This window comes from Mobula hypostoma, chromosome 18 (genome assembly GCF_963921235.1).
Source record: "Mobula hypostoma chromosome 18, sMobHyp1.1, whole genome shotgun sequence".
NCBI classification, from domain to species: domain Eukaryota; kingdom Metazoa; phylum Chordata; class Chondrichthyes; order Myliobatiformes; family Myliobatidae; genus Mobula; species Mobula hypostoma.
In genome coordinates this window covers 42231929-42254575 of record NC_086114.1, presented here as the reverse complement: position 1 = coordinate 42254575, position 22647 = coordinate 42231929, and the positions used below count along the sequence as shown (strand labels likewise).

Here is a 22647-nt window from a genome sequence, read left to right as displayed (position 1 = left end):
CTGCACCAGGATCTAAGGACATGGCCAGGCTTGGTGCTTTCCTCAGGTTCATTCACCGAAAGACCGATCTTGCATCAGTGATAGTGACTGTAGATTTAGTTGCACTGGAGACTGTCAACATGGGTGGTGATATAGCTGTTCCCTTCTGTTCAAGATGTGCACAGAACGTAAGGGATTTGCTGTTGGTTGCAATGCTGTCCGACTTCATTTTGTAACCCATTGTTGTATGCCACAGCTGGTGGCTGGACTGCTGCTAGATTTTAGACTGGTGCTATCTGTTAGCATCCCTGATAGCTTTACAGAGGTCATATCTTGATTTCTTACAAAAGTCAAGGTCACCTGATTTAAATGCTGCAGACCAAAACTTGAAAAGTGAGTGGATCTCCCTGTTCCTACATGGTTTCTGGCTTGCAAACACCTGGACTGGACACTTTGATACACAGTTCCGCAACACACTTGCTGATAAAGTCTGAGATGGAACTGACATACTCATCTAGGCTGGCAGCTGAATGTTTGATTAAGTTGATACCAATCTCAACTGTTCTGAATTCGTGTTCTGAATTCTACAGTTTCAGTTTCTGTTTTAATCACGTCAAAAGTTAAGTCACATTCAGATGTGTAAATACAAGCAGGCATTCAGAACTTTGAAAACCAATATCCAGATAAGTCGTCTTAATTGACCATAGCAGAGTACTTGAAAATATGTACACCCGCCCAGAATGCTGGATGTCTGTTGCACTCTGAACCGAATCTAAATGCTGGATTTCTTTCAGAATTTTACTTCACAGAAGTTAAACTTCATGACTTTAATGGTGGTCATCCCCACTCAATATTTAAACGTTGAACTAAATTGCATGTTAATTCCTGACTTTAAAACAGCACAATGTTAATGCAACTATGATAAATATGCTAGTTTGTGTAGGCGGCTTGAATTTAACCCTGGACCTTGCATATTTTTCATATCACAAATTTTTCTTCATGTGTCTGAGCAGTGCTAATTTTAATCTCCTTAATCCTATAATTATCCACTTTATGCAGAACATTCCTCAACTATTCAGTTCCAAGAGCAACTTAATATTTGTCACTTTATCTTCACTGGGCAAGCCAATTTCAAACAGATTATTTTCTAATTCTGCAGCCATTGTTCCCATTTCTGAATCAGAGTATATTATCACTGGCTTATGATGAGAAATATGTTATTTTGTGGCAGCAGTAGTGTACAGAGATAGAAGAAGAAGAAGAAAGCCCTTAACTCCAAGTGGAGTCATTGGGATGCCGTCGTGACGGCATTTTTTTTTTAAGCAGGCTTTCTTATTTTTATGAGGCCAAGTTGCTAGTTCAACACTCAACCCAGCACGGATGGAGCAAGGGAGCCGGCTGGATTCGAACTCGGGAGCCTTCACTCCGAAGTCCGGTGCTGATGCCACTACGCCACCAACCAGCAGTGTGCAGAGATAAGATTACTATAAATTTCAAAATGCAAAAAAGAAGCAGGGGGTAGTGTTCATTGCTTCATTGTCCATTTAAAAATCTGGACAGTCCTTGAATATCTTTGGTGTTCATGTGCTTTTTATATTACTGACTTAAGATTCAAAATATGTTGAAAATCTCAAATGAAAACCGAAAATGCTGGGAATTCTGAGCAAGTTGGCAGTATTTATAGAGCAATAACAAATTGTTTCTGATTGATGTCCTTTCAGAAGTGCGAATAGTTAAAAAAAAATCAAATACCATTTCAGCATTGAGTAAGGGGATGGGGCAGAGAACAAAGGGAATATCTACAAAAAGTTAGTGATTGAATAGCACAAAGGATGTTGACATTTTGACATTCAGGATGAGGTAATAAATAGGATTAGACATTGGCTTAGAGGGAGAAACCTGAGAGTGGTAGTAGATGGTTGCCTGTGACTGGAGGCTTGTGACTAGCGGTGTGCCACAGGTATCAGTGGCCTGTCTGTTGTTGCTTGTTTTCTATATCAACAATTTAGATGATAATGTTGTAAACTGGATCAGCAAATTTGCAGATCACACCAAGATTAGGGTAGTGGACAGTGAGGAAGGTTCAAAGGTCAAATTTAATGTCAGAGAAACATACAATATACATCCTGAAATGCTTTTTCTTTGCAAACAGTCACAAAAACAGAGAAGTGCCCCGAAGAATGAACGACAGTTAAACATGAGAACCCCAAATTTTGCCCCCCCCCGCGTGTAAGCAGCCACAAGCAACAATACCCCCTCCCCTCACTGGCAAAACAAAAAGCGCACCCGCTACCGAGCACAAGCGTGAGCTAAGCAATAGCAAAGGCTGTGAAAACTTAACAGCGAGATCTGGACCAGCTGGAAAAATGGGCTGAAAAATGGCAGGTGGAATTTAATGCTGACAGGTGTGAGATGTTGCACTTTGGGTGGAGAAACCAGGTTAAGACTTGCACAGTGAGCAGTAGGTCACTGAGGAGTGCTGAAGAACAGAGGGATCTGGGAATACAGGATTGTAATTCCTTGTAAGTGCTATCACAGGTAGATAGGGTCATAAAGAGTACTTTTGGCACATTGACCTTCATAAATCAAAGTAATGAGTACAAAAGTTGGGATGTTATGTTGAAGTTGTATAGGATATTGTTGAGGTCTAATTTGGATTTCTGTCTGCAATTCTGGTCACCTACGTACAGGAAAGATATCAATGAGATTGAAAGAGTGCAGAGAAAATTTACAAGCATGTTGTTGGGACTTGAGGTCCTAAGAAAGGCTGATTAAACCAGGACTTTACTCCCTAGAGCTTAGGAGAATGAGGAGAGAATCGGTGGAGATTGCAAATTTATGAGGGGGATAGATACAAGCAGGCTTATTCCATGAAGTTCAGCAAGACTAGAACTAAAGTTCATATTTAAGGGTGAAAGATGAAAAATTTAAGGGGAACATGAGGGGGGACTTCTTCACTCAGAGTGTGGAATGAGCTGCCGGTGGAAGAGGTGGGTTTGATTATAATATTTAAGAGAAATTTAGATGGGTTCATTGATGAGAGGGGTATTGAGTGCTATGGTCTGGGTGCCAATCGATTAGACTAGGCAGGTTAATAGTTCAACACAGAATGAATGGGCCAAAGGGCCTGTTTCTGTGCGGTAGTGTTCTAATTAGTAAATTGCTGGGCCAGTTACTATTCACTTGGCTCTGCTTAAAATTTTTCTTCTGGTGTTTGTCAGAGAACACTGGATATTCGATGATAATAACAGGAAATACTATATGTAGTTTAGAGCTTCCATGACTATTCATGTGAGTTATTACTTTCAGTGATGAATTTAGTTGAGTCTAATTATAGGAGTTGACATACTGATGAAACTAGAGCTGAGTGAATCAATGTCAAAACAACTAAGTACAAGCCAGATATAAAATATTTGTCACTGTCAGGGCAGCAACATAGAGAGTAAAGTATGTTTATTTTCCTCTCCATGATCTTTTATGAATATAAAGAATTTTTGTTATCCATGAGGTACAATAACGATACTACTTAGAAATGATGTTATTTTTAATTGTCTTTTAAAGATTAATAGTAATTTTTGAACAATAATTTCTAAGATACCTCATTTAGTTCAGTCTGTTATACTTTTAATAACAGTAAAAAAAATAAATAATCACCTTTTCTTTAAAAAAAAGTCCATAATTATTGTTAATAATTCATTAATCAGTGATAACCTCCGCTTAAAATTACGATGGTGTGTGAAAGAATATTTTACAAGATTATAGCCAACTTAGACACATGCTTTCCAAAAGGTTTTCCATCCCTGGGCTCGGGTTTGACACGCCGTTATGTGGCAATGGTTGTTGGGCCATAGTTACACAGCACAGAAATGGGCCTTTGGCTCACCGTATCCAAGATTACTTTTGTGGAATCTACACTAATCCATTTTCCCATCTTCTTCCATGCCCTGGTATTTTGGGTGTCTGACTAAATGACTCTTAAACATGTATTTGTCTCCTTTGGCAGTGAGTTCCAGATATCAACCACACTGTTTACTTCTAAAACTTAAAAAAAAGTACCCCTCAGATCCACTGTAAAACTGCATCTTCTCATCTTCCCTCTGCCCTCTTATTTTTGATACCCCTACCCTGGAAGAAAGATTTTTACCATCTTACTTATCTACACCTTTCATCATCTTGTACACTTTTATCCGATCAACCTGCCCCATCCTTTTCTCCAGGGAAAACAAACCCAGCCTGTCCAACCTCTCCTCGTAATCCCATTGAATCTCCCTTGCATTCTCTCCACTGCAATCATGGTCTTTAGCTTTGCTACCCTACTGTGTGCAATGCACAGTAATTCAAAATCTTTGATTATTTCTTCACATTGTGTTTTTTGTTTATCTTTAGAAGAATGAAGGGCTGGAAGCAGGATCACCTGGCTGTGCAATCTGTGAATTTGCCATGACTGAAATCAAGAAACTTCTCCAGGAGAATACAACTGAGGTGAGATAGAAACCCAGACCAGGACGTGAGAATAGCAACAGTTTCTCACTTGGATTTAGTTGGCAGTTGGGAATGGTGAAGCACAGGGAAATCTCACTGCAGGTTAGATGATTCCTCATGCTGGTTAATTGATGGCATGTTTCTCACCGCAGGAGGCGATCACTGATGCTCTGATAAAAGTATGCTCCATTCTGCCAGTCACTGTTAAAAGTGAATGCGAAGAATTTGTCAATGTTTACGGGAAAGCTGTGGAGGAACTTCTTTTGCAGGAATTGGACCCTGTCCTTGTATGCAGAGTCATTGGTCTGTGCAAGCAGGCGGAAGAGACAGCTCTGGGTATGTGGAATTTCTTTTTTAGGGTTGTGATTTGGTGGTAGTTCAGTCAGTAATCATATAGTTGTAGTTCTACATCCTTAATAGAATAGAGTTCATTGTGGCAATTGCAAAGGTCAAACTCAAGTAATCCAATCAGCCTGGAATTAAAGTTGGTTTCATTGTGAAGCTATCAGGTTGCCATGAAACCCCATTCGATTCATTATGTCCTTCAGGTAATGGATTCTGCTATTCTTATTCATTATAGTCTTTATGGATCTGCAGACTGGTTGATGACGAAGACCCTTAACTATTTTCTCCATCACAGAGCCGTAGCTACAGCACGAAACAACTCTACCATGCTGACCAGGTTGCTTTACTAAGCTAGTCCCAATTACGTGTATCTGGTGCTTAACTTCTGGTAAGATGGCGGCATGCCCAGACCCTCCAGCCTAGTCCCTCACTCTAACAGGAACACATTGCCCTAAACGGCCATCTCACTTTCAAAAGCTTCTCACTTGCCAAAGGTCCATTTACCTGCAAACAACCTCTCCTAAACAGCCTTTGCACAAATCTGTCTAATGTCATCAAAACTGGCTTGCCTCCACTTTGGTCTTTAACTTGTGGACCAGTCCTATCTTTTTTCCATAACTACAGTACTATGCAAAAGTCTCAAGCACATGTTAAAACAAAATGCTGTAAAGTGAAGGTGCTGCCAAAAATAATGAAAAGTTGCTAAATATCAAAAAAAATGCTAGTAAATGCTAGAGCAGTAAACCGTAAATAGTAAATCAAATCAATATTTGATGTGACCATCCTGTGCCTTTAAAACTATATCAGTTCTCTTAGGTACACTGTCATGCAGTTTGTTAAGAAAATGAGCTGGTAGGTTGCTCCAAGCACTTTGGAGAACCTGACACTTTTCTTCTGCAGACTATCGCTGTCTCGCTTGCTTCTATCTCTCGAGGTAATCCTAGGCAGCTTTGATGATGTTGAGATCAGGGCTTTGTTGAGGCCATACCATCTGTTGTTGAAATCCTTGTTCTTTATGACCTTGGCCGTGTGTTTCGTGTCATTGTCCTGCTGCAGATAGAAGATGGGGCAGATCAAACGCCTCCCTGATGGCATTGCATGATGGATGAGAATCTGCTTGTACTTCTCAGCATTGAGAATTCCATTAATTCAGACCAGATCAACTCCATTTGCAGAAATAAACCTCAAGCCTGCAGGGAACCTCCGCTATGCTTTACTGTTGGCTGCAGACACACATTTATGCAGTGCTTTCCAACCCTTTTGCAGACAAACTACTTCCTGTTAGAGCCAAAAATTTTGACTCATCAGTCCAGAGCACTTGTGGCCACTGTTTAACACCCCAGTCCTTGTGATTTTGTGTGTAGGTGCATCACTTGGCTTTGCTCCCACTTCGGAAGAATGGCTTTTTGGCAGCAACTCTTCCATGAAGACCTCTTCTGACAAGACTTCTCTGAACTGTGGAGGGGTGTACTTGGGTTCCAGTAGTTTCTGAGTTCTGCGCTGAGTTGGATTTCTTCTGATAGGGACATCGGTTTGATGTAGCTCTCATCTGCTGCACTCACTCTCCGTGGCCGACCACTGTGTTTCTGGCCCTCAACCTTACTGTTTGTTGCTTTCTGCTTCTTCAAAAGAGCTCGAATCTTGAAACTTCAGTCTGCTGCAAAATTTCTGCTTGGGAGCGACCTTGCTGATGCAGGATGACTACCTTGTGTCTTGTTGCTATGCTCACTCTTGCCATGGTGTAAGAATTGAGGATTTGAAGATTAAACTGTCACATCTGCCATGCCCTCACCTTTTAGTTTGACTGTCCCTCACCTGGCTTGATTCCTCTATACCTGTTTCAATTTCAGTTAATCAATTTAGTTCATTCAACTCGTTATGTCACTGATCATTAGCACCTGTTTATTATCTTCTTTTAATCATGCACCGGGCTACATACCTACAAGGTAATCAAGTTTTTATTTGAAAAAAATGATCCATTACCCTAATACGAGGAAATCTGCTATCCACGGCCTCCTGTACTGTAAAGGTGAAGCCACACTCAGGTTGGAGGAACAACACCTTATATTCCGTCTGGGTAGCCTCCAACCTGATGGCATGAACATTGACTTCTCAAACTTCCGCTAATGCCCCACCTCCCCCTCGTACTCCATCCTTGATTTATTTATATACACACGTTCTTTTTCTCCCTCTGTCCCTCTCACTATACCCCTTGCCCATCCTCTGTTCCCCCCCCCCCTTTTCCTTCTCCCTGGGCCTCCTGTCCCATGATCCTCTCATATCCTTTTTGCCAATCATCTGTCCAGCTCTTGGCTCCATCCCTCCCCCCTCCTGTCTTCTCCTATCATTTCGGATCTCCCTCTCCTCCTCCCCCTCCCACTTTCAAATCTCTTACTAGCTCTTCTTTCAGTTAGTCCTGACGAAGGGTCTCAGCCCAAAACGCTAACTGTACCTCTTCCTAGAGATGCTGCCTGGCCTGCTATGTTCACCAGCAACTTTTATGTCCATTACCCTAATATGTTACTTTCTTTTAACAAAATACAATAATTTTGCTGTAACATTTAATTTTTTTGGAAATGGATGTTTGGAAATCTCAAATTTGCTCCTTTCTACTGACACATGAATACAGAAGACAAAAAAAAAGCAACTAAAACTAAATGTATATAAAAAATCTGGGGTGCCTAAGACTTTTGCACAGTACTGTTTTTAGAATGGATAGTACAGTGATCACTGTTCCAGAGAGGTCTCACATTGATGCCTGTGTCACTTGCCCTGCTTCATTTCTCAACAGCAGCTCTATTGTTGCATCCACATACTACTTGTGAAAATCTAAAAAAAATTTGCTCCATACAAGTCCATAACACAATGACAGCCCCGGTCAATACTAGGGAAATTAAGGTCGCATATTATTCTGACTTTTGTTTATTGTATTTATTATTGTATAATGCTATTCTGACATTTGACTCTGACCTCCTGTACATTTGTTCCTCTTAATTCCCACTGACAATTGGGGTGGACAATGCTATAGTATCGTATCAGAGTGAGCAATTCCACTCATTCCTGAGTCCCATCCTTGTAGCCTCATTGGATAATCCATCAGGAATATCATCTCCAAGTACTACTGTTCTTTCGTAATCAGAAGAGCAGCTCCTCACATCTCTATCACACCTGTTGCATCTGTACTCTGGAGCATTGAGCTGCCAGTGCCATCCATCCCTTAATCATGTTCAGGGCAATTCCAATAATCCATTACCTGGCTATTCCGAAGCTGTGACATATTGGGAATTTGGTTCACCAGTTGCCAATTTCAGCACTCCCTTTAACACAATTAAACTCTGATTCTTGTTCCCTCTCTTGTTGGGGCCTTTGATAAATAATATTTATCTTAGGAGTGAATTAAAATTGGTATTAATATTTGATATCCAGTGATCCAGAAAATCTGCATGTCCAGTGTCACCAAATGCCAGATTAACAGAGTTTAACTGTAAATGGTGACGTCAGTAAGGTACGTCAGTGAATGAATGGGGGAAAATGATTTGTGTTCAAGTAGCTTTCAGTAGCCAGAAGTTGTGGTCCACATTAGTCCCAATGCAGGAAGGGTGTCGAGATCCAGAAGAGTGAGTTCAGAGAGTTAGGAGTTAAGTTAAAGGACAGGATCTCCAAGGTAGTGATTTCAGCTCTGTTACCCATACCACATGCTAGTGAGGCTAGAAAAGGTGGCTAATACAGTTTTAACATGTGACTTAGGAGATGGTGCGGGACGGAGAGCTTCAGAGTTTTGGATCATTGGTCTCTCTCCCAGGGAAGCAGATTCTGTACAAGCAGATGCTCATTCTGCTGTAGGGGGCTTAATCTATAGGATGGGAGCTAGAGTGCCAGCACTACTAGTGGAGTAGTTGCGAGGAAAAAATATGGTGATCCTGCATACAAAGACAGAAGTCAAAAGGTTGAGCATGGTGGGACTAATGTTCTGAGTTGTGTATATTTTAATGCGAGGAGTATTGTAGGTAAGGCTGATGATCATAGAGCATGGATCAGTTCATGGAATTATGATATTGTAACCATTAGTGAGACTTGGTTGTGGGAGGACCAGGACTGGCAGCTTAATCTTTTGGGGTTCTGTTGTTTTAGGCATGATGGAGGGAGAGGTTTTAAAGGGGAAGGAGTGACATTATTAGTCAGGGAAAAATATCATTTCAGTGCTTAGACAGAACAGAATGGAGGGCTTGTCTACTGAGGCTATGTGAGTAGGACCATGGAATAAGAAAGGGATGACCATGTTGAGGGATTATACTATCGACCAGCCAATAGTCAACAGGATTTAGTGCAGCAAATTTTTAGAGAAATAGCAGGCAGTTGCTATTTCACCTACTGAAATAAGGTTGTGATAGTAGGGATTCTAACTTTCCACGTATTGTCTGAAGCTCCCATATTGTAAAAGGACTGAATGAGATAGAAGCAACGGACAAAACGCTGCAGGAACTCAGCAGGCCAGGCAGTATCGATGGAAAAAGAGTACAGTCGACGTTTTGAGCCAAGACCCTTCAGCAGGACTGATGAGGAGTAGAGTTAAAAGGTGGGGGGAGGGCAGGGAGAAACACAAGGTGATAGATGAAACTGGGAGGGGGTATGAGTGGTCACACTCAGGTTGGAGGAATAACACCTCGTATTCCATCTCGGTATCCTTCAACCCGATGACATGAACATTGATTTCTTGAACTTCTGGTAATGACCCTTCATCCCCTTTTCCTGCTCTCATCTTATCTCGTTACCTGCCCATCATCTCTGTCTGGTGCTTCTCCCCCCTTTTCTTTCTTCCATAGCCTACTGTCCTCTCCCTTCTCCAACCCTGTATCTCTTTTACAAATCAACTTCCCAGCTCATTACTTCTACCTTTTAGCTCTACTCCTCATCTCTTCTTCTTTCTTTCTCCTGCTGAAAGGTCTCGGCCTGAAACGTTGACTATACTCTTTTCCATAGATGTTTAATCAATAAGTAGAGGTCCTAACTAAAGACACCATAAGGCATAAGACCAGAATTAAGCCAATTGGCCCATTGATTCTGCTCTACCAATATAGCTGAATTTTATCCTTCTCACCCCTTTCTCCTTCTTTTTTCCCATAACATTTGACGCCATGACTCACCAAGAACCTATAAACCTCTGCTTTAAATATACCCACTGACTTAGCTTCCACGTTTGTTCTGTGGCAATAAATCCCACAGATTCACCAGCCAGTGGCTTGTGAAATTCCTCCTCAACTCTGTTCTAAATGGACGTCCTATTCTGAGGCTGTGCTCTCCTAGTCTCCACCACTGCAAGAAACATCCTTTCCATGTCAACTCTGTCGTTTCACTATTCAATAGGTTTCAATGAGATCACTTAACCTGAGTGATTCTAGCATTTTTTGTTCTCATTTCAGATTTCCAACCTCTGTATTTTTTGTTTCCACTGAATCTTGCCAGCTGGATTCTTGCAGCTCCAACCATTTTTATCATTTCTCTGTTGCAAATTAATTTGTTTTGTCAGGATCCACAGCAAAATTAGACACCGAGGCTGCCAAGTTAATCATAGGATACTCTGTTGTGTGATAACTCTTTTTGCGTTTTTGATGGCACCGTCTCAAGTAATGTGCTCAGTTTGTGTTCCGCTATGTAATCCTTTCAGGCTCTCAGAAAGCCAAACCAGAACAACTGCAATCAGGCGCTTTGTGTAAAATCTGCAAGACTATGGTACAAATGTTGGATACTTTGCTGGAAAAGAAAAGGACAGTGGCAGAGATCGAGGCTGCGCTGGACAAAGTCTGTTCCTTGCTCCCAGAACCGATGCAGGATGAGGTAACACACAAGCAAGGTTCCTAGTTTTACAGACTAAGCAAAAAAATTACAGGATCCTAGGCATCATGGAGCAAACAGTGGCCTCCAGCACCATGCATTTTTTGAGGGAGAGTGGAGACATGTTCTTCAGGGACGTGATGTGATTGTATGAATGAGCAGATGGGGCTACTTCAGGGTGGGTTGAGAATCCAATCTTCCAATGGTAGCAACCCACTAATAACCAGCATTTTTTTTCTGGGGGGTTCTTGGAGTACCAACTAGGAGATGAGCCAGTTCCCAACTCTGCATACCGCTCCTCCAATTCCGTTCTGATATAGATCAGTACAGCACAGACTGGTCTTTTGCCACACAATGCCTGTGCCAACCATGATGCCACTTTAAAACTGTACGTCTCTCTGCACATGCTGTGTATACTTCCATTAATTTTATTTAGGGATACAGCATGGTAACAGGGTCTTCGAGCCAACAGTCCACACTGCCCAATTACATCCATGTACCCAATTAACCTACTAACCCATGTGTCTTTGACATGTGGGAGGAAGTCGGAGCGCCCGAAGGAAATTCACACAGTCACAGGAGAGTGTACAAACTCCATAGAAGCAGCAGTGGAATTGAACATGGATATGTCGCATAATAGCATTACCCTAACCACTACGCACCCTGTCAGTCTAAAATGTAAGATCTCAAATGGTGCTGTTGTATTTGCTTTTTACCACTTCCCCAGTAGTGCACACTTGACTCCTACCACTCAGTGTGTTTTGAAAAACAAGAGGGTAGCAGAGTGATAGGGCTTTGGCTCAACGGGCTTAGGCAGTAACAGGACGAGACGAGGTAGGTTTACCTGTGTTAATTGCGGAAAGGAAGTATGTGTGTGAAGCCAGTGTTCTGTGCTCGGTGTCAGATGTGGGAAGTCCTGGAGTCTCCCAGCCTCCCGGATGGCCATATCTGCACCCAGTGTGTCGAGCTGCAGCTCCTAAGGGACCGCGTTAGGGAACTGGAATTGCAGCTCGACGAGCTTCGTCTGGTCAGGGAGAGCGAGGAGGTGATAGAAAGGAGTTATAGACAGGTGGTCACACTGGGGCCACGGGAGACAGACAGGTGGGTAACAGTCAGGAGAGGGAAGGGGTAGAGTCAGGTACTAGAGACTACCCCTGTGGCTGCCCCCCTGAATAATAAGTACTCCTGTTTGAGTACTGTTGGGGGGGGGGGGAGACAGCCTACCTGGGGGAAGCAACAGTGGCCGTGCCTCTGCCTGTGGCTCAAAAGGGTAGGAAAAGGAAGTGAAAAGTAGTAGTGATAGGGGACTCTATAGTTAGGGGGTCAAACAGGCAATTCTGTGGATGCAGGAAAGAAACTTGGATGGTAGTTTGCCTCCCAGATGCCTGGGTCTGGGATGTTTCAGATCGCGTCCACGATATCCTGCAGTGGGAGGGAGAACAGCCAGAGGTAGTGGTACATAGTGGTACCAACGACATAAGTAGGAAAAGGGAAGAGGTCCTGAAAACAGACTACAGGGAGTTAGGAAAGAAGTTGAGAAGCAGGACCGCAAAGGTAGTAATCTCGGGATTACTGCCTGTGCCACATGACAGTCAGTATAGGAATAGAATGAGGTGGAGGATAAATGTGTGGCTGAGGGATTGAAGCAGGGGGCAGGGATTCAGATTTCTGGATCATTGGGACTTCTTCGGGTCAGGTGTGACCTGTACAAAAAGGACGGGTTGCGCTTGAATCCCAGGGGGACCAATATCCTGGCGGGGAGGTTTGCTAAGGCTACTGGGGAGAGTTTAAACTAGAATTGTTGGTAGGTGGGAACCAAACTGAAGAGACTGGGGAAGGGGATGGTTGGCTCACAAATAGAGAAAGCTTGGAGACAGTGTGTGAGGGAGGATAGGCAGGTGATAGAGAAGGGACGCGCTCAGACCGACGGTTTGAGATGTGTCTATTTTAACGCAAGGAGTATTGTGAACAAAGCGGATGAACTTAGAGCATGGATCAGTACTTGGAGCTATGATGTGGTGACCATTACAGAGACTTGGATGGCTCAAGGACAGGAATAGGTACTCCAAGTTCCGGGTTTTAGATGTTTCAGAAAGGACAGGGAGGGAGGTAAAAGAGGTGGGGGCGTGGCACTGTTGGTCAGAGATAGTGTCACGGCTGCAGAAAAGGTGGACGTCATGGAGGGATTGTCTACGGAGTCTCCGTGGGCGGACGTTAGGAACAGGAAGGGGCCAATAACTCTACTGGGTGTTCTTTATAGGCTGCCCAATAGTAACAGGGATATCGAGGAGCAGATAGGGAAACAGATCCTGGAAAGGTATAATAATAACAGAGTTGTCGTGGTGGGAGATTTTAATTTCCCAAATATCGATTGGCATCTCCGTAGAGCAAGGAGTTTAGATGGGGTGGAGTTTGTTAGGTGTATTCAGGAAGGTTTCTTGACACAATATGTATATAAGTCTACGAGAGGAGAGACTGTACCTGATGTGGTATTGGGAAATGAGCCTGGTCAGGTGTCAGATCTCTCAGTGGGAGAGCATTTAAGAGATAGTGATCATAATTCTATCTCCTTTACAATAGCATTGGGGAGAGATAGGAACAGACAAGTTAGAAAAGTGTTTAATTGGAGTAAGGGGAATTATGAGGCTGTCAGGCGAGAACTTGGAAGCTTAGATTGGGAACAGATGTTCTCAGGGAAAGGTATGGAAGAAATACAGCAAATGTTCAGGGGATATTTGTGTGGAGTTCTGCATAGGTACGTTCCAATGAGGCAGGGACTTCATGGTAGGGTACAGGAACCATGGTGTACAAAGGCTGTAGTAAATCTAGTCAAGAAGAAAAGAAAAGCTTTCGAAAGGTTCAGAGAGCTAGGTAATGTTAGAGATCTAGAAGATCATAAGGCTAACAGGAAGGAGCTTAAGAAGGAAATTGGAAGAGCCAGAAGGGGCCATGAGAAGGCCTTGGTGGGCAGGATTAAGGAAGACCCCAATGCATTCTACAAGTATGTGAAGAGCAAGAGCATAAGACGTGAAAGAATAGGACCAATGAAGTGTGACAGTGGGAAAGTGTGTTTTGAACTGGAGGAAATAGCAGAGGTACTTAATGAATACTTTACTTCAGTATTCACTATGGAAAAGGATCTTGGTGATTGTAGTGATGACTTGCAGCGGACTGAAAAGCTTGAGCATGTAGATGTTAAGAAAGAGGATGTGCTGGAGCTTTTGGAAAGCATTAAGTTGGATAAGTTGCCGGGACAGAAGAGATGTACCCCAGGCTACTGTGGGAGGCAAGGGAGGAGATTACTGAGCCTCTGGCAATGATCTTTGCATGATCAATGGGGACAGAAGAGGTTCTGGAGGATTGGAGGGTTGTGGATGTTGTTCCCTCATTCAAGAAAGGGAGCAGAGATAGCAGGATATTATAGACCAGTGAGTCTTACTTCAGTGGTTGGTAAGTTGATGGAGAAGATCATGAGAGGCAGGATTTATGAACATTTGGGGAGGTATAATATGATTAGGAATAGTCAGCATGGCTTTGTCAAGGGCAGGTCGTGCCTTATGAGCCTGATTGAATTTTTGAGGATGTGACTAAACACATTGATGAAGGAAGAGCAGTAGATGTAGTGTATATGGATTTCAGCAAGGCATTTGATAAGGTACCCCATGCAAGGCTTATTGAGAAAGTAAGGAAGCATGGGATCCAAGGAGACATTGCTTTGTGGATCCAGAACTGGCTTGGCCACAGAATGCAAAGAGTGGTTGTAGACGGGAAAATATTCTGCATGGAGGTCGGTGACCAGTGGTGTGCCTCAGGGATCTGTTCTGGGACCCTTACTCTTCGTGATTTTTATAAATGACCTGGATGAGGAAGTGGAAGGATGGGTTAGTAAGTTTGCTGATGACACAAAGGTTGGGGGTGTTGTGGATAGTGTGGAGGGCTGTCAGAGCTTACAGCGGGACATTGATAGGATGCAAAACTGGGCTGAGAAGTGGCAGATGGAGTTCAACCCAGATAAACGTGAAGTGGTTCATTTTGGTAAGTCAAATATGATGGCACAATATAATAGAATATAGTAAGACTTTTGGCAGTATGGAGGATCAGAGGGATCTTGGGGTCTGAGTCCATAGGATGCTCAAAGCAGCTGTGCAGGTTGACTCTGTGGTTAAGAAGGCATATGGTGTGTTGGCCTTCATCAATCGTGGAATTGAATTTAGGAGCCGAGAGGTAATGTTGCAGCTATATAGGACCCTGGTCAGACCCCACTTGGAGCACTGTGCTCAGTTCTGGTCGTCTCACTACAGGAAGGATGTGGAAACCATAGAAAGGGTGCAGAGGAGATTTACAAGGATGTTGCCTGGATTGGGGAGCATGCCTTATGAAAACAGGTTGAGTGAACTCGGCCATTTCTCCTTGGAGCGACGGAGGATGAGAGGTGACCTGATAAAGGTGTATAAGATGATCAGAGGCATTGATCGTGTGGATAGTCAGAGGCTTTTTCCCAGGGCTGAAATGGCTGCCACAAGAGGGCACAGTTTTAAGGTGCTTGGGAGTAAGTACAGAGGAGATGTCAGGGATAAGTTTTTTTTTGCAGAGAGTGGTGAGTGTGGAATGGGCTGCCAGCAACGGTGGTGGAGGCGGATATAGTAGGGTCTTTTAAGAGACTTTTGGATAGGTACATGGAGCTTAGAAAAATAGAGGGCTGCAGGTAACCTTAGTAATTTCTAGAGGTAGGGACATGTTGGGCACAACTTTGTGGGCCGAAGGGCCTGTATCGCGCTGTAGGTTTTCTATGTTTCTATGACTTCTTTCATAAATCTTTTAAATCATTCTCCCTACTTACTCTCACCTTAAACCCTTTTGTATTTGGCTCCTAGCACAGGAAAGACTATAGCATCCATGCCCCTCTTAATTTTTAAAATTTCTGTCAGGTCACCTGGCAGCCTCTGACACTCCAGAGAAAAGAATCCAAATTTAGTCAACCTCCTTTTATTCAGTATTGTTTAATGGTCATTTCCAGTACACAAATATAAAGAAGAGTAAAATGGTTGTTACTCGAGATCCGATACACACAAAAAAAGCACAATAAGATAAAGAACATGATAATAATAACACAATAAATATAAATACATAAGATGGCTTATATGCATTGATTATTTGTATGTCCATAGAGTGACGCGAGGTACAGGAGTGTCTGGACCTAAGAAAATGATAAAATAGTGGTGGCGGTGGTGTGAAGCCGTGGGTTAGTAGGTGGAGGTGTTAATCAGCCTTACTGCTTGGGAAAAATAACTAATATGCAATCCAGGCAACATCCCAACGAACCTCTTCTGCACCCTCACCAAAGGTTCCACATCTTTCCAATAATGTGGCAACCAGAACTACACACAGCACTCCAAATGTGACCTTACCAAAGCTTTTTTACATGGCTTCCTGACTTTTATAAGCAGTGTCCTGACCAATGATGCCTTCTTCACCAGCACTTGGACCACTTTCAGGAAGCTATGGACTTGCATCCAAACATCCTTCTGTACATCAGTACTTTTAAGGGCCCTGCCATTAACTGTATATTTTTCCCTTCCCTCCCAGAATTTATCACCTTGTACTTGTATAGGCTAAACTCCATATGATATTTCTCTGTGCATATCTCTAACTGATCTATATCCTTCTGAATCCTTTGACAACTTATCTCATTGCCCACAATAGTTGCCAATTACTTGTGTCTTCTGCAAATACTCAAGAGACCCCAGCGCTGATCCTTGTGGAACACCACTGATTATATACCTCCAGTGGTTTTGTTTTTTTAACATCCTGCCTAACTCCCTGAGTTCTCTTTGCAGGGCCTCATCTCCCTGCCTGCCGTTAGTATCCTGCCACTAGTATCCTCATCTCCCTGCCCCCTTGTGTCATTAGTATCAATGTGGCTGCTTACCCATTCCTTTCAAAATCTCCGGTGCCTGCTTAGAGACATCTTTAATTCTGGCAACATGCCTTCCTGGATCTTTGCAGGGGCCTCAGAAGCCCCTGACTAAAGAGTCCCTATCATTATTGCTCTCCTAACCTTTGACCAATGGTGCTGTACAACAGAGGCAGCGTTGGTGCTACTGATCTGTTGCTGCTGTTGTTTTTCCCTGAGAGGTCAACCCCCTCACCCCCACCTTGTGCACTACCTGCTCGCCTGTCCTGGCAGTCAGCCATGCATAGCTGCACCTCCCTGAATTTGTACATGACACTCAATGCCTCCTATATGTTGTCAAGGAATTTGGAACTGTAAGTACACTCTGAAGTGTCTAAATGATTACTAATTATATGTAACTACTTTTGTGTTGTAGTGTGATGATCTAGTAGCTCAGTATGGAGCACTTTTAATTCAAGTCCTGCTGCAGAGTTTGGATCCAGACTTTGTCTGCAAAGTGAGTATGATTTGCTTTCTGCCGACGATCACAATTAATTTCTCGTGCACGTTTGTGTGTTAACTGAACCTTGTCTGGTGTTTCAACTGCGGTAACCTATAGGCACCATATGAAATGCTACCTGTTTAGCTTATCTCAGCTGCCTCACCTGGCGTTCACAGGAATGTCCCTGATCTCCGCAATACTTTATCAGCCTGTACCGTCAGCTACCTTCTGATCCAGCCAGGACTTCTATCAACATTTGACTGGGAACAAAATTCATTTCCTCAGAATTGTAGAGCACTAAATGGGTTCTTTCATCCGTGCCAGCTATAATGCCTCTCTTATTTCCCAACATTTGTCATGTATCCCTGTACACCTTTTCTATTGAAGGTCCAAGTTCCTTTTGAGTTTACTGTAAGCAGCACAATCAGGACAGGGAGTGGCTCCTAACAGGAGATAAACTGAACTACATCAATAGCTCTAAATTCAGCAAACAGTTCAATTAGAGAACAAAGCAGAGTTTTACAATGGCTTTAACAGCACTGCAGCTTTTAGAAATCTCTGGGATGAAATGATTTGCCTAATAATTTCATCCCCCTTTCACAAACAGAATATCGGAGCTTGCACAGAAGTAAAAGAACATCTCTTAGGAGCAAATAAATGTATCTGGGGCCCATCCTATTGGTGTAAGAATATGGAAACTGCAAACCAGTGCAATGTAAGTACCCACATACTATCAGTATAGGAAAAGCTTCTATGCATTTGGGTGTGCTTTGGACATATTGAAGTTAAATTACACTGGCTTCCCAGTGGTTCAAAGGGTTTTAAATCTGTGTTGTGAGCATGATGGTTTTCCTGTAAACTCCTGTACAAATTAGCGGCTTTCCAGTCTGTCACTGCTGCTGAGAGGTATGCCCTAAACAGGACTGAATTTCCTCTTATATATCTTCCCGTGGTGTTGAAGGGTGGTTGGAGACCGAAACTTACGACCACAGATCATAACAACATAGGGAATAGGTTATTTGGCCCTTCCAGTTTGCTCTGTCATTCAATAATTATACTTAATTATTCAAACCAAGTAGCCTTTAGAAGCTTTCTTATCATATTAGGGTCATAAGTAATAGGAGCAGAATTAGACCATTTGGCCCATTGAGTCTGCCCTGCCATTTCAGCATGGCTGACGTATTATCCCTCTCAACCCAATTCTCCTGCCTTCTCCCCGTAACCTTCACCTTAAATATACCCAATAACTTGGCCTAAACAGCCGTCCGTGGCAGTTAATTCTTTTTTTTTCTTTTTTTTAATTTTATTTTTATTTGGATAAGGAATTCACAATTATCATGTACTTTTTTCACACATATAACCTTTTCCATTTTTTTATATGTATAAAACTACAATTATTTATACATTCTTAAGTACACATTGAGATGATAGAAAAGGAAAATCAACATTTAAATAGATAATTATGTACTGTGGTAAATCTAACCTATTAGGCTAAGTAATGAAATTAGTTGTTAAGAAAAATGGTAATAATAGTTTCCATACAACCCTTCTGGACCATTTCCACTGGTCCAAAATGTTGCATACAAGCCTATATACCAACCATTGTAGGTGTTTATATCCCAATTTGTTCGTGCTTGTTCCTGCCCACAGACATAATTATCCAATCCCTATGTACTTATTTACTTAATTTTTTCATTTTTTTTTATCCCTTTCCCAAATCTTTCCCTTTACTTGTGTTAATTCTCTATTTTCCAAAAAAAAACAAACATTTAGACTAGGGGTGCTTACGTTAGCAATATTACTGTGTTGATGAGAAGAGCAATATAAATCATTAGGAGAGTCATCTAAAGTCTGCTCGCATTGGGGTTATCCATGGCAGTTAATTCTACAAATTTACTATCCTCTGGCAAAAGATATTCCTCCTTATTCTCTGTTCTAAGTGGATGTCCCTCTATTCTGAAGCTGTGCCTTTTGGTCCTAGACTCACTCACAAGAGGAAACATCCTGTTCACTTCCATTCTATCTAGACCTTTTAATATCTAAGACCATAAGATGTAGGAGCAAAATTAGGCCATTTGGCCCATCGAGTCTGCTTTGCCATTTTTATCATGGCTGATCCACTTTCCCTCTCAGCCCTCAGCCCCCATCTCCTGCCTTCTCCCCATATCCCTTCATTCCCCTCTATTCTGAAGCTGTGTCCTTTTGTCTTAGACTCACCTATCATAGGAAACTTCCTCTCCCTATCCATTTTATCAAGGCCTTTCAGCATTTGATGTTTCAATGAGGTCACTCCTCATTCTTCTGAATTCCAGTGAGTACAGGCCCAGAGCCATCAAACGCTCTTCATATGACAAGCCCTTCAATCCCGGAATCATTTTCGTGAACCTCCTCTGGACTTTCTCCAATGCCAGCACAGCCTTTCATAGATAGGGGACCCAAAACTGCTCACAATATTCCAAAGTGTGATCTTACCACTGTCTTATAAAGCCTCAGCATTGCGTACTTGCTTTTACATTCTAGTCCTCTAGCATTGCATTTGCCTTCCTTACCACCAACTCAACCTGCAGGTTAACCTTTAGGAAATCCTGCATGAGGACACCCAAGTCCCTTTGCATCTTTGATTATGGAATTTTCTCCCCTTTTAGTAAATAGTCTACACCTTTATTCCTTCTGCCAAGGTGCATAACCATACACTTCCCCTCACTATATTCCATCTGCCACTTCTTTGCTTATTTTCCCAATCAGGCTCCCTAGGTCACTTCACATCTGACTTGTGGAAGTACGATTTTACACAAATTCTCCATTAACATTTAAAAGAATTCTTTGACAGTATTTTTAAAATATAATACTGGATGTAACACATGTTCCATTAGTTTGATTATGGCTTGCATTAGAAGGCATTCCTTGAAATGGAAAAATTTGCAGTAAGCGTACGCAGAGCAATATGAAGTGTGTATAGCTCTAGAAAACAGGCTTTTTTATTTAAGGAAGAATTAATTCATGGGCAATTCTCGGGACTAGCACCTTCACGTAACTTTTGCATTTAGTTCCCTCAATTATTAATATGTTGTGAATCCAACAAACCCCACATTGGTTAGAGGGGATAAGAGGAGGATCTTCTTCACTCAGAGAATGGTAAGTAATTAGAATACACAGCTGGAGAATGAGGTGGAAGCTGGGTTCCTGACTGCCTTTAACAAGTGTCCAGATGCACACTTGAATTGCCATGCTGTAGAAAGCTATGGGCCAACTCCTAGGAGATGGGATTAATACAGTAGGGTTCCCATTAGCCGGTGATAAAATGAGTTTAAAGGGCCTGTTTCAATTCTGTACTTGACTTAGAAAGTCATAGAGTAAAACAACAAAGAAATAGGCCCTTCAGCCCAACTCATCTATGCTGACAAAGTTGCCTACCTAAACTAATTCCACTTGCCTACGTCTTCTAATCATTGTGATTGTACCCACCTCCACCACGTCATTCGATATACACATCACTCTCTTTGTGGAAGAAGTTACCAATGAGCTCCCCTTTTATTTCCTTCCTGCTCATTTTAAACTTGTACCCTCTAGTTTTAGACTCAATACCCCTTATGATTTTATAAACTTCGATAAGGTCGCCCCTCAACTGTTGGGAAAACTTAATAGAGTCATCTTTAAAATGACGGATCGGATAGTCCTACCTCTCTGAACAATCAAAAGCAAACTATTGGCATCCTACATGTGCACTGACACCTGTCCTTGCTCTTCCTTTGGGCTTCACCCTATTTTCCTCATTGTTAAAGCCATGGCAAATAGTTTCTTCAACATGTTGCTGCCCTCAAGCATTGACCAACGAACTACTCAAGTCTCTTAAAAAAAAATCTTCTGAAAGGGAATACTGAAGGGTCGCTGAAAATACCTGCCCAGAAATTTGGTGGCTTCACAACCATGTAAGTTGTCATGTGAACCATCTTTAATCACTGAACATTTCTGATGGTTATTTTTCCCATCTTTCTGACAGGCGGTTGAACACTGCAAGCGTCATATCTGGAACTGAAAGGGATGAATTGCTGGATAAATGCAGTGATGATTTTAAACAAATTTTTTTCAGTTTAGTTTGCAATATATGCTTGAGCATTACGTAGAAATATGTTTGTTGTAACAATCTCAAAGTTTGCTTAATCCATGTTTCTCTCTGGTGAATGGTTGTATCTGTGAGGTCTATCTAACTTTGAACATTAGTTATGTATTGCACTGCAGGAGATGGAGGAATAAAGTTAATTCCTCACCTGGGCTTGAGTCTACAGGAGAAACTACAGCAAAGGTTGTCCCTCAGCTGTAAGAATTAATGTAAAAATTTTTGGTGTTCAATTCAGGTAATGCTAATAATGAAGTGACTGCTGGATTTTGCTTCAATTAATACGCAAGTACTGTAGTCTGAAGGACCTAATGTTTGCTAATCATTAGTTTGTTGTAAAATATTTGATAAATATGTACAAATTGGTTTGTCAATAAATCCTGTTTTAATTTTCATGTTTGTGCTCACTTTCTTTGAGCTCCAGTTTACTCTAAATATTCAATGAAAGTACATATTTTACTAATTATTTAACTTCATGCACAGTACGTTCCTTTGGTAGGTTTATATAATCAATGTGCATCAATATCAAGCCCTTTATGTCCTTGCAAGTAATAATTAAACATTTGATTTCAAAATGTAGATCAAGAATGTGGATAATATTGTTGGACTCCAGCTTGCCTCTGATTGTTGGTTACCTTAATTTTTTTTCCTGCTTTTCTGTTTACTCTCTCTGCTTAAAATATTTGAGCATTGTGTCCAGGCACTTTTTATTATGTGAGGACTAGGGCCTGTTGTATTTCAGTCTTTGTTTTCCCGTGTTATATCTTGGGTTCTATTTTCTGTTTTGTCCTCTGGCTACTGTGCTCTGCTTAGTCCAGGGTCACTGCTTGTCTCAAATTTCCTTTCCAGTTCCCATTTTGTGCTGCTACTGTCTCACTATTCTGAAATATCATTGCTGCCCACATTGCTGTCCCATTCCGTGTAATCCCTACATTCTGCTCATGTTATTAGTCCAGGCATATGTTAAGCACCTCCAATCCATCTTCCAAAAGTGAAACTTCTGATAGCTAAACATTTTAATTCCATTTCCCATTACCATTCCAACATATTGGTCCATGGTCTCCTCTTGTGTCAAGATTAGGCCACCCACAAGGTGGAGGGGAAGCACCTTGTATTCCGTTTGGACATGAATATCGATTACTCCTTCTGGTAAAAACAATTTTCCCTACCCTTCACCTCTTCTCGTCCCCACTCTGGTCTTTTACCTCTTCTCACCTGCCTATCACCTCCTCTTCCTTCCCTTGCTCCTATGGTCTACTCTGCTGTCGTTAATCAGATTCCTTCCTCTCCAGCCCTTTATCTTTCCTGCCCACTTGGCCTATCACCTTCTAGCTCTCCTCCTTATATTCCCCCCACCTTTTTATTCTGGCATCATCCCCCTTCCTTTCCAGTGCTGAAGAAGGGTTTTGGACAAAAATGTCAACTGCTATTCATTTCCATAGATGCTACCTGACCTGCTGAGTTCCTCTGGCATTTTGTGTGTGTTGCTCATGTTAT

The 22647-nt window shown here is 42.0% G+C and overlaps 1 protein-coding gene across 2 annotated transcripts in view; it reads left to right on the top strand.

Annotated features, from left to right (window-relative positions):
* psap (prosaposin) overlaps positions 1 to 21545 on the top strand; it is a 73792-nt gene extending 52247 nt beyond the window's left edge. For both annotated transcript variants that reach the window (XM_063070806.1, XM_063070805.1), the window contains 6 exons: positions 4366 to 4461; positions 4614 to 4797; positions 10472 to 10641; positions 16968 to 17048; positions 17641 to 17748; positions 21034 to 21545. In XM_063070806.1, the coding sequence (XP_062926876.1) occupies positions 4366 to 4461; positions 4614 to 4797; positions 10472 to 10641; positions 16968 to 17048; positions 17641 to 17748; positions 21034 to 21069 (675 nt within the window). In that variant the 3' untranslated portion in view covers positions 21070 to 21545. The remainder of the gene's footprint in view (positions 1 to 4365; positions 4462 to 4613; positions 4798 to 10471; positions 10642 to 16967; positions 17049 to 17640; positions 17749 to 21033) is intronic.
* Positions 21546 to 22647: the final 1102 nt, after the last annotated feature.